This window comes from Theropithecus gelada, chromosome 7b, assembly GCF_003255815.1.
Source record: "Theropithecus gelada isolate Dixy chromosome 7b, Tgel_1.0, whole genome shotgun sequence".
In the NCBI taxonomy this organism is placed as follows: Eukaryota; Metazoa; Chordata; class Mammalia; order Primates; family Cercopithecidae; genus Theropithecus; species Theropithecus gelada.
This window is the reverse complement of record NC_037675.1, coordinates 92,294,818-92,307,238: the sequence shown is the minus strand read 5'-3', so window position 1 is coordinate 92,307,238 and position 12,421 is coordinate 92,294,818. Positions and strand designations below refer to the sequence as shown.

Below are 12,421 nucleotides of genomic sequence, written 5' to 3'. Positions count from 1 at the left end.
TGTTGATTAGTGAATGTTCTAACTTGAACGGATTAATCATCCATCTTTGTACCACTTGGCTGAGAGCATCATTCTGCCATTGGACTTTGTTCCTTTCCAAAACTCAATTTTAAATTTAATTATTCTGAAGATATTAATAAGAATCAAATAATTGCTAAATTAGAAACTAACTTTAATGAGACTTGCCATTTTTCCAATTTGAAAAACAATAGCATTTAAAGACCACTGTGTGGCCGGATCTCGTGGCTCAGGCCCTTAATCCCAGCACTTTTGGAGGCTGAGGTGGGTTGATCACTTGAGGTCAGGGGTTCAAGACCAGTTCGAGACATGGTGAAACCCTGTCAGACATGGTGGCATGTGCCTGTAATCCCAGCTACTTGGGAGGCTGAGGCAGGAGAATGGCTTGAACGCAGGAGGCAGAAGTTGCAGTGAGCCAAGATCGCACCACTGCACTCCAGCCTGGGCAACAGAGCCAGACTCAGTCTCAAAAAAAAATAAAGACCACTTTGTTTAATACCTTGACTATATCCTTTTTTTGAGAAGTTAGTTATGTTTATAAACAAATTTTTATCAGCAAACCAGGAGAATTTCATCTATGAGTCTGATTTTGGGGGTGGAAAAGTGAAGAAGTCTTTTTCTACCTTTATTTTTGAATTGGTTTAGTTCTACCAGAAGATGGCATTATATCCTTCTGAACAGCATTTTTCAAATGATTTGAAATAACCTTGCATTTTAGATTGCAAATAGAATAAAATTAGACTCATCTCAACAAATATTTGAGTGTTTTTCTAAGAAAGCAAAAGTCATTACAATCTAATCTGTGTTAAACTGGAAAACTGCAAGTTGTTTTTCCTTATCTTTCTTTGTCTTCTTTTTAGGGCTATTCCTTTGTTGCTCCTTCCATCCTATTCAAGCGTAATGCAGCTGTCATAGACCCTCTTCAGTTTCACATGGGAGTTGAACGTCCTGGAGTGACAAATGTTGCCAGGAGTGCAATGATGAAGGTATATAGATGTGGTAACTTATATGACATATTTGTAGGTTTCGTGAGTGTTTAAATACCAACTCTAATTAATGTTCTTAAGTCTAGTAATTCAACTAAAGTGCAATTTTAACAGTGGGATACAGCACTGTTTTCCCTAGAATATTAACGTCAAGTTGAATGAGCTTCTTTTTACAATTATAGAGAATCATGTATCGTAAATAATTGTGTAGATGAAAATAGAAATTACCTATAAAGTAAGATGAATTTTAGATTATAAATGTATTCTATTCCTCTTTATTAATATTAATGATTTTATTTTACTCTACAATGTTATTGATCCCTTGTGTATTACTGACATTTTCTGAAGTTAAATGATGTTGATTTCTTAACAGGACTCTCCATTCTATCAACACTATGACCTAGATTTGAAGGACAAACCACTGGGAGAAGGTAGTTTTTCAATTTGTCGGAAGTGCGTGCATAAAAAAAGTAACCAAGCTTTTGCAGTCAAAATAATCAGCAAAAGGTATGATCATTTATAATATAATATTATTTCTTATGTATTCATGAATTCTGTAAATTAAGAGATATTTATTTAAAATGAAACCAGTATTATATTGTAAGGCTTTTTTACCTATAGGTTTAACCACTTGGCTCATCAGTTGGTCCATTATATTTTTAGCTCATTGATATTTGCTGATAAAGTAATCCATTTTAGACAGGCATCATAGTCTTATTTGCTTTTGAGTTTATCTAGAGAAAACGTCTTTGTGACAGTGACATATTTAATCAGCCTCACTTAGTGATTTTGGCAGCTGGTGCCATTTCTACTAGTTGTGTATTTGAAATATTTTTCTCTAAAATTATTTAGCAAGCTACTGATAGCTTTGAGAGCCATCTAGTTGTTTTGGTAACTGATGATTATTGTTAAGATTGCATATTCTTATTGCTAAATTGTCAGGCAAATAGAGCATTCATTTCCTCATATGATTTGTACTTTTCTGACTCAGAAATAATAATTTTCTCCAGAATGTTACTTTTTCTGGTGTGTGGTATAATTCATTACTTTCATGGAAACCTCATTACGGTATATGGTAGCATGTATATTCTGAATGCACTGTAAATAAAACTAAATTAGTCTTGGGGCAGTACTGATGTAAAAGCTTTCTTGAAGAGACATGTGGGCGCTAAGTGTCTCATCTTGCAGGATGGAAGCCAATACTCAGAAGGAAATAACAGCTCTGAAACTCTGTGAAGGACACCCCAATATTGTGAAGTTGCATGAAGTTTTTCATGATCAGGTATCCTACTTTTTTTTTTTTCCTGTGTGTACTAATTCACTTACAAGGTTGTACTTTTCACCAGTTTTATTGGTGCTACTGGGTCAGAGTCAGGGATATAGAACATCACCTAACCACCAGAAAGGGCAGAGAAACCACCCTCCCAAACCCTCCCCAGCCACACACTGTTTCCCAACCCCAAATCAGGTTATCCCTTCACTTCTCATGCTTTTCTCACTCAGCAGTTACCACCTATGACAGGAAGACGGAGGAACAGGAGCTCAGTGGTGCAGTCACTAGCTACAATGTGCTTGTTGCCAATGCTGCTGCTACCCACCATAACTTAATCCTGGAATACTTCTCCGGACTCAGGAATTCTGAGCCTCCAACTTCCCTTTCACTTATAGAATAGAACTGAGAGAGTCTGGAGCCTAATTAATGCAAGCTAAAGGACAAATAGGAAGCAGAAAGCAAAGATACTCCTTTTATCTTCTAGCTCCAGGTGGTAAATTCTGCTGAGAACCCTGGCCAGATCATGCTGCCCCCTCTTCTGCTCTCAGTCTTGCTTTGCAACAGGAACTATGGGAGGACACCAATGTGTCCAGTTCGTGTCTGCTAACCTCACACGTGACAAAAATTGCTCCATTACACTATTCTCTGCCCCCGAGACCAGGTGGGGTGATGCAGTCCTACTTAAGACAACTTGGAGGCACAAGAGAACGAACCAATCCTGAATGTGCTTTGTCCTAATTTTACCAATGAAGAAACTGAGATTTGGAATGGTCATAAAACTTGTCCAAGGTCACATAGCACGTCAATGGCGAATCTAATAAGGAGAACCTGTACTCCAGTTCTGGGCTCTGTCTGTTGTGCTCTCATAATATCTGTGACCTAGGATCAATGGGGGCCAGTTCTCTACCACACTGAAATATCCTTGAGTGCTGTTGCCAGGAATGATACATCATGGTGAGACCAGGCAGCAGCAGCAGTAGCACCATAGCCACAATAGCTGCTCCATTTATTGTCACATATCTTGTGTGGTCTAGGTCCTGTACCAGGCACTCTGCATGTATTACCTTATTCAGTCCTTACCATAGGTCCATGAGGTGAGAAAATGGACACTCACAGAAGTTAAGTAACAGGTCTCACAGTTGGTAAGTGTGATAAGGCCGGGATCTGAATCCACACAGTCCAACTTCAGAGCCCAACAAGCTTTTACTTACTTTGCACTACTGCCTTAGGGAAGGCAGAATCACATCTGGCAGTAAGCATCCCAAAATGGCATCATCCTCTACTCACTCTTTGGTTCTTATAGTCAGAAAAGAAATGCCACTGAAGCAAGGACTCAGGGAACTGCTGTCCCTGATCCTCTACCTCCTGTTGCCTCATCAAGCCACTCAACACAAGAGGAGGTAATGAGTCCCCTGGCCACGAAGGTGCTTAAGAAGAGGCTCACTAGACAGTCTCCTGTTGAAGATGACATAGAGGAAATTGACATCATTCGAGGAATCAATGGATGATCTTAGATGCTCTCCTCCGGGTTAGCAACTGTGCCCCTAACTACATCCCAGAAAAGATATTTGATCTCTGACCTTCAGACTAACATCAGGTCCCACGAACAACATTTCTAATTTTTTATTTATGTCACAAATTAAGTAGATGTTTTGCTATTTATATATTCAGGAATTACTAAAATATAAATTGTCACATGATGTAATCCTATACAAACTAGTATAAATACATTATCAATCTAATACGCGGTTGTAGTGTATCTTGGGTTTTCTCATAATGGTGGCACGGTTGCCTAGATCATCCTTGTATCCAGTCTTTTCTTCAACTAATGGGTGAAACTGGTTATAGTGGGTCTTCATCCTTTGTGCAGTAGTGTAGTTCATTTTGTGTGCCATGATATGCGTTTCACATACTCCATGAGTTTGCTATTGCTGCTGCAACAAATCACCACAAACTTAAAACAATACAAATTTGTTATCCTGCAGTCTGGAGGTCAGAAGTCCAAAATCAGGCCCATTGGCTTAAAGTCAAGCTGTCACCAGGGCTGGTTCCCTCTTGAGCAGAACCAGGTGCACAGCAGGAGGTGAGCGGCAGGTGAGCCAGCATTAGCACCTGAGCTCCACCTTTTGGCAGATCAGCAACAGCATTAGATTCTCACTGGAGCACAAACCCTGTTGTGAACTGCGCATGGCGAAGGATCTGAGTTGCAGCACTCCTTATGAGAATCCAGTGCCTGTCCCACCCCACTACTGCCTCCCCTCGTCCGTGGAAAAATTGCCTTCCATGAAACCACTTCTGGTGCCAAAAAAGTTGCAGGCCTGGCTCACGCCTGTAATTCCAGCACTTTGGGAAGGCGAGGCAGGTGGATCACTGGAGGTCAGGAGTTAGAAACCAGTCTGGCCAACATGGTGAGACCCTATCTCTACCAAAAAATACAAAAAATTAATCAGGCGTGGTGTTGTGCACCTGTAGTCCTAGCTACTCTGGAGGCTGAGGTGGGATAATCCGTTGAACCTGGGAGGCAGAGGTTGCGGTGAGCCAAGACTGCACCACTGCACTCTAGCCTGGGTGATAGAGTGAGACCCTGTCTCAAAAAAATAAGAAAAAAAAGAAAAAAAAATGTTGGGGACCACTGCTCTGAAGGCTCTAAGGGACAACCCATTTACTTGCCTTTTGTAGCTTCTAGACACCCCCCAACATTTCCTTGACTGTGAGTCTTCCATGCATCACTCTAAGATCTTGCCCCCAGGGTCTCATCTCATACTGGTAACTCTGATGAGTAATTCAGGATAATCTTGCATCTCAAGATCCTTAATTTACTAATCACATCTCAAAAGGCCCTTTTGCCATCCTTCTAAGGTAACGGCCACAGGTTCTGTACATTAGGATATGAACATCTTTGGAGGGCCATCATTCAAGCTCTACCACACATAAATTTTCTCATTGTTATCTGTATTTTATTGAAAAAGATATTAGAATTGATAAGATAAAGTAGCATCCCAAGATCATGAATAAATAATAGAATTGACTTTCAAATCCAGGTTGAACTCTAAATCTATTCTTACACCACTACGAGTATTGCCTTACATCTTTTTTAAAGCTCACCAGCCTATATTTGTAGCAGACCTGCAAGCTTGACTTTATCTGATGTAGAAACTCAGTTTGATGTCTAGTAGGCTGGGAGCAATTTTCTTTTTAGAAGGGTCATTCACTCTACAATTTGTCTAATGTGTTCAGGATAATGTACTTACAATTATCTTTTTTATGAAGCAGTTTATTCTAAGTTTTGCTAATACAGAAAGAAACATTTTGTTTGTGAAGTGATGTTGGCCTTATAATGCATGGCACCTGAATTCAGTATATTGCCATGATATCTTTTTCTAAACCATTTGTGTTCATTTGAGAGCTGATTAAGTCCTTTCTTTTTTTCTTTTTTGAGCTAGGGTCTCACTCTGTCACCCAGGCTGGAGTGCAGTGGCGCAATGACGGCTCCCTGCAACCTTGACCTCCTGAGCTCAAGTGATTCTCCCACCTCAGCCTCCTGAGTAGCTGGGACTATAGGTGTGCACCACCATGTCTGGCTAATTTTTGTTATTATTTTTTGTAGAGATGAGGTCTCACTATGTTGCCCAGGCTGGTCTTGTGCTCCTGAGCTCAAGCAGTCCTCTCACCCTGGCCTCCAAAAGTGCTGGGATTATATAGCCCTTTGCTTTTTGATAGTTCCTTTGGAAATTATGCATTCTGACAGAAGAGGGCCAGGGGTGGGGAAGAAAAAGCATGGTAAACATATAATTTACAAAGTAACTATTAAGATAATACTACTGGGATTAAAGCAAAAACCCATAGTGAGTTATAGGTATTTGTAATGAATATTAACAGGAACCCTGAAACTAATCTGTTGAGTCCTAACAGGAGGTTCAAAATGACAATATCAAAGAATACCTTTTTAAACTTTTATGTTGTAATTTATTTGTAGAGACGGAGTCTCACTGTGTTGACCAAGCTGGTCTTGAACTCCTGACCTCAAGCAATCCTCCCACCTCAGCCTCCCAAAGTGCTGGGATTACAGGTGTGAGTCACTGAGCCCGGCCTCAATACCTTTTTTAAAAGATTAATTTACCATTGAATGGGTGTGCCAGGCTTCACGTGGGCACTTGCCCATTCTACTCAGTCAGTATTCAGATTCTATATTATTTAAAGCAAGTGACTTCATATTATTGTCACGTTATTGTCAGCAGTTTAAAAAGAAAGATGTGTAAACTTGATAAGGGAGGGTTGGAATGGAATTCAAATGAAAGAATTAGCTGGGTGCAGTTGCACACCGATAGTCCCAGCTCATCAGGAGGCCTGAGATGAGAGAATCCCTTGAGCCCAGGAATTCAAGGGCAGATTTCTTTTTAGAGACTTCATCTCTTAAAACAAAACACTGCAAATGAAAGAATTCATCACAGAAGGGAAAAAGGATATACAGTATAAAGATTTCACTGCAGTACTTGAAATTTTCCATTACCAAAATAGAATTATAAAACAGCTACATTATCTTTCAGCTCTTTCCTCTAAGATACGAGGATTGCCACTGATTATTTTAACAAGGGATTATTTAAACGTGTTGGTGGTAGATAGTCGATAAATGTTTTATATGTCAATAGACTTCTGTGCTTCAGAAAGGCCCTCCACATTATTCTTTTTCTTTTCTAGCTTCACACGTTTCTGGTGATGGAACTTCTGAATGGGGGAGAACTGTTTGAACGCATTAAGAGAAAGAAGCACTTCAGTGAGACGGAAGCCAGCTATATCATGAGGAAGCTTGTTTCAGCTGTCAGCCACATGCATGATGTTGGAGTGGTGCACAGAGATTTGAAACCTGAGGTACAAAATCACTTGATCTCTTATGTAATTCAATCTAGCATCATTATTAAAGATCTCCCAAACATGTGGGAAGTTTCTGGGGAGGTTTCCTTATTTTTTTACTTTTCAAAGCTGTAAAATAGATAATTGAAAATATGTTTCTTGGATTTTTTTTTCTTTTATATTTCAGTCTAAAATAAATTTGTCTTTGTTTATTTTTTGCCAGCGGATCATCTTGAGGTTATATTTGTAAGTGGGAGAGCCTTTTATGGAAAAAATACTTTATGCAACAGTTGTGGACTAAAAATAGCAATGGAAATTTTTATAACAGAAAATAATATCTCTTACATATAATTTTAGAGGGTTTTTCCCAAATGATGTATTTTGAAAACTTATTTTTTACATTTGTAATCAAATTGGTTAGCTCATGAATAAAAATGTATATAATTGTATTCTAAATACTTAAAGAATTGTCTTGGTTTAATTAGTTATGCCATCTTTCTATGTGCTTTTCTATGATCGTGCTATAATATTTATAGAACTATATGTAGCAATGCAAAAGTAACAGCTATTTATATATCTCCTCTTATGGAAGGCTAATAAAGAACATTCTCTTAGAATGATCCCTTTTTAGTATCAAAACTATGAAAATTCTCTCCTTTTAGAAAATCAACAAAATAAAATTGAAAAACAAAAATCAATACTGTATAAAAAGATAATGATGACTCATCCTTTACCATATACAATATTATACATATTCTCTCCAAAATAGAACTTTAATTATCATGTGATTATAATACATTCTCGAGTATATATAAAATATTAACTTATTTGATGTTCCTTTTGTGATTAAGCCACAAACGAATATTTCTCTAAAAGTGCTGTTTCTGCCTTTTACTTCAGTATCTTGAATTATTAGAAAAAGAGGATGTTTTCAAATGGAATTCTTTTCTTCTCTACTTCACATGGAAAAGAAAATTTTTAATGGAATTCTGTGCATTAAAGTATATTTGGTTTATTCCTTTCATGTATTTAAACTTCTGTCTGTGTATTTTCTATTACCATTATTCACATTACTAGTAATTAATCAAAAGTAAATTCTGTTTTATTAACTTGCAACTATGATAGCTCCCCCCTGCTTCCTTCATCATAGTTCTCACTCTCCTACATAACGCCCACTGAAAATATGGTGCTCTGTACATTGGAGATTAGCTGTCTATTTTTAAATGTGAAAGCACACCACTTAAATGTTTTCTTGATAGACAAGGAACAAGCATGTAGTTTTTTTTAATTGAAAAGATCTGTTCCATGACTGTATAGAATTCATTTTCACATGTTTTATTCTTTGATAACTGGCCATCTGTCACCTCATGAGTCTCAAATGAGGCAACTGTCCTCTCTTGCAGAATTTAGATTTGCATTCCTCCTTTCCTGATAAAAAGATACTTATGTAGCTTAATTCTTCTTATTTATTATAAGGCTTTTCTTTGAAATACTCACTTGAAATGGGGCAGAACTATTAGATTATTTAGGACATTCTACTACAATTATAGTTCTAAATCAAACTAGATTTTGGAGAAATGAAAATGTACCTTTGAACTAACATTTTCATAATAAAATGTCTTTCACTTTGACTTTTAAATGGCAGTGTATATTATTTCTAAACTAGAAGTTTAGTATTTTTCCCATGTGCACTTTAAGGTCTGATTATCTTTCTTTTGGTAGGAAGCTATGTGGATTCATTTTCTGCATAGGCAGAATCGTAAGTCTAGGTAAGAGTCAGATAAATTTAGAGGCTGGCTGACATTCTTAGTAAGCTGCCTTGTATTTTTTAAACTTGTCCCATACTCTTCTGAGATTAAGAAAAGTTGCATACATCAAATTTGTTTCAGGCAGAACTTGAGATGAGGATAAAAGGGGATTGAATGGTTACTTCCCACCATTGCTGACTAGGCACACCCTCCTCCATGTAGAACTGTCTGTAACTTTGAACTTTGAGAGAAGAGGTAGGCAAATGAGCAGTGTTTCTCAATTTTACATATTCAGGATAGGAGGAGTGGATTAAAGTCACCAAATTAAAGTGATTGCCACGTCCTCTCACTTCGTCCGCTTTAAGAACTGAAATTGGCTGAGCGCGGTGGCTCATGCCTGTAATCCCAGCACTTTGGGAGGCTGAGGCAGGCGGATCACTTGAGGACAGGAGTTTGAGACCAGTCTGGACAATATGGCAAAACCCCATCTCTGTTAAAAATACAAAAAAAATATTAGCCAGGCATGGTGGCAGGCGTCTGTAATCCCAGGTACTTGGGAGTCTGAGGCACCAGAATCACCTGAATCCAGGAGGTGAAGGTTGCAGTGAGCCGAGATTGCACTACTGCACGCAGACAGAGCAAGACTGTCTCAAAAAAAAAGGAACTAAAATCAGGGAAGCCCTTTTCCAGTCTTAATATAGAATAAACATAGTCATTTCCAAAGACTTAGCAGGGTCAATGAAGACGAGGCCAGCTGTGGTTCATTCAGTTGTTCTGTGTGGACAGTGCTTTGCAGTGCAAAGGGGCTCAGGTGTTACTTGCTGAAAGATTCTCCCAAGCACACATCCATCAACCCCGGCTGTGACTTCAATGTCACAAATTCATGCTTAAACACTGTATGCTAGAGAATTTAAGACAATTTTTAGTTAATATTTTTATTTTTCTTTCCACCCACTTTATTCATTTTCAGATGGAAGGCTTAGGAGATTTTTTTTCTTTGCATCAGTGATACCTTCTATAATGTGTTTTATTTCAGCTAGAATAGCATTAACAAAGCAAATGATGTTCCAGAGCTGGGAATAATTTAATGACTATGAAGGTATAGTGGATTTTGTTAGGATGCCTAAAGACGATATAATCAGATTTCGCTTACTTTCAGTACTAGCTTAATGTACTTATTAAAATAATTTGTGCATCAGTAAGTATTTATTAATTATGTGATAAATACAAAAGTAGTACTACAGAGTCTTAGTGATCAAGAAGCCTTGGTGGATGAATGATTCAAAATAATAATGTTTTCTGAATATTTGAGGGATAATATCCCTAAGTATCAAAATATGTTTAAGTATTAGCTGTTGGAGAAAATATTTCTGAAATGTAGTGGATATCTCCACCATGTCGTCTTCAGTAGGCAATACTAGATATTATATAGCTATTTTATTTATGACTTTGTTCAATGAACACATATTTACCAAAGCACCTACTCTATGTCTGTGCCAGGCCCTGGGGTAGGGTCAAAAATAAGGTAGACACATAGTCCCTGTCCTTATGGAACTATGACATAATGGGGATGAAGACATTAAACTAACAATACAGAGGTGCTAAGTCCCAGAAAGGAAAAGTAAATAGGCTTAGGAAAAAATATTAAAAGTTTTCACTTCAGTTTGGTAGGATGGTTAGGAAGGTATCTCTAAATGAGGAGTAGATGAGGGGAGGTAGGTTGGTGGAGGAAGCAGAAGACAAACACGAGCAGAGGGAAAAGCTTAGACAAAGGGTCTGACATCAGAAGAGGCATGGTGCAGTTGAAAAATGTTTCACATGACATGGTAAAATTGAAATAATACCAAAAAGCATCAGGCAGAGAGCAGTAGTGCACTGATGTCCCGCCCTCGAGCCTCCCCATGAGACCTCTCTGCACATGAATCAACTATCAGTATACAAAGTATTACATAAATAGGACCAGCAAATCCCAAGACATGTCTAGTGAGAAACTAATGTAAGCATTGATATCTTGCAGAATTTATTGTTCACCGATGAAAACGACAATTTGGAAATTAAAATAATTGATTTTGGGTTTGCACGGCTAAAGCCACCGGACAATCAGCCCCTGAAGACTCCATGCTTCACCCTTCATTACGCAGCCCCAGAGCTCTTGAATCAGAATGGCTACGATGAGTCCTGTGACCTGTGGAGCTTGGGTGTCATTTTGGTGAGTCCTTTTCAATACAGTCATTAAACCTGCTCATTTCTTCGGTGTCCTCTGTCCTTATCTCGCTCTTCACTGTTTCCTTACATTCATGAAATAATTGGCAAAGTGGTTTCTTTTCTATACAGCCAATTAGAGGCCTGATCGAATAGTATTTCCCTGTCTTAAAACTTATATTAGAGAAAATGTAGGAATTTCTATGTTGGTTTATTTTGAAATGTTTAAGTTAGCTGTGTTTTATATCAATGAGAGTTAAAGGAACTATAGTATATATGTTTAAAGACACATACTGGACATAATGTGAAAATAGCAAAGTGATTCATAAATAGAAAAACATTTTTAAAAAACTATTCTGTGAAGTTTCAGACTAAAATGTAGTTAAAGAATACCATTTAGGCTAAATTAACAAATAAATAGATAAAATTAGAAGTATTTCTACTACATAACTTAATGTGAGCATGCTTTTCACAAAATGTCCTTGGCTGCTGTGATTAGAAACAGAACATTAAACTAGAAAAATCTTGTGTTTTTTCCTCCAAATATCATTACTTTTTCTGCATATAATTTGTAATGCATGATCTTGGGAAATTTTCAGACAATACAGAAAGAAGGAACAAAGTGAAAATTACTCATAATCTTCTCATTGAGGGATGATATACCTCAAGCTCTCTCTCTCCCTTCAGCCCCTCCTCCCCTGTAGATATGCAGGCTTTACATCTTTCCACATGTTTTCTATACATATTTGAATTTTTTAACAAATAAGATTATATTATACCTGTATTTTGAGTCTCTGAAACTTATTTAACCATTTATTTACTAATAAGCAGTTAGCAATTTTTTCACTAATTATAAGCTACACAAATGAATATTTTTTTATATATGTGTTTGTGTTTTTCTCACCATTTCCTTAGGATAGATTCCCAGAAGAAGGGTATACACAACTTTCCTCTAACAAGTGTGCCTAGATTTCCTTCTAAAAGGTTTAACAGATTATGTTCTCATCAACTGTATGGGAGTACATTGGCTATCCATTTTCATCTGAAATGATATCCCATTGTGATTTTTTTTTTTTTGGAGACAGAGTCTCGCTCTGTCTCCCAGGCTGGAGTGCAGTGGCACGATCTTGGCTCATTGCAACCTCCGCCTCCCGGATTCAAGCGATTCTCCTGCCTCAGCCTCCCGCATAGCTGGAATTACAAGTGCGCACCACCACGCCTGGCTAATTTTTGTATTTTTAGTAGAGACGAAGTTTCACCATGTTGGTCTCAAACTCCTGACCTCAGGTGATGCTCCTACCTTGGCCTCCCATAGTGCTGGGATTACAGGCGTGAGCCACTGT

At 37.8% G+C, this 12,421-nt stretch overlaps 1 protein-coding gene across 11 annotated transcripts in view; it reads left to right on the top strand.

Moving 5' to 3' along the window:
* RPS6KA5 (ribosomal protein S6 kinase A5) overlaps positions 1–12,421 on the top strand; it is a 202,467-nt gene that overhangs the window by 170,243 nt on the left and 19,803 nt on the right. For all 11 annotated transcript variants that reach the window (XM_025391178.1, XM_025391176.1, XM_025391179.1 and 8 more), the window contains 5 exons: positions 879–1,004; positions 1,378–1,511; positions 2,193–2,286; positions 6,976–7,146; positions 10,894–11,085. In XM_025391178.1, coding sequence (XP_025246963.1) covers positions 879–1,004; positions 1,378–1,511; positions 2,193–2,286; positions 6,976–7,146; positions 10,894–11,085 — 717 coding nt within the window. The remainder of the gene's footprint in view (positions 1–878; positions 1,005–1,377; positions 1,512–2,192; positions 2,287–6,975; positions 7,147–10,893; positions 11,086–12,421) is intronic.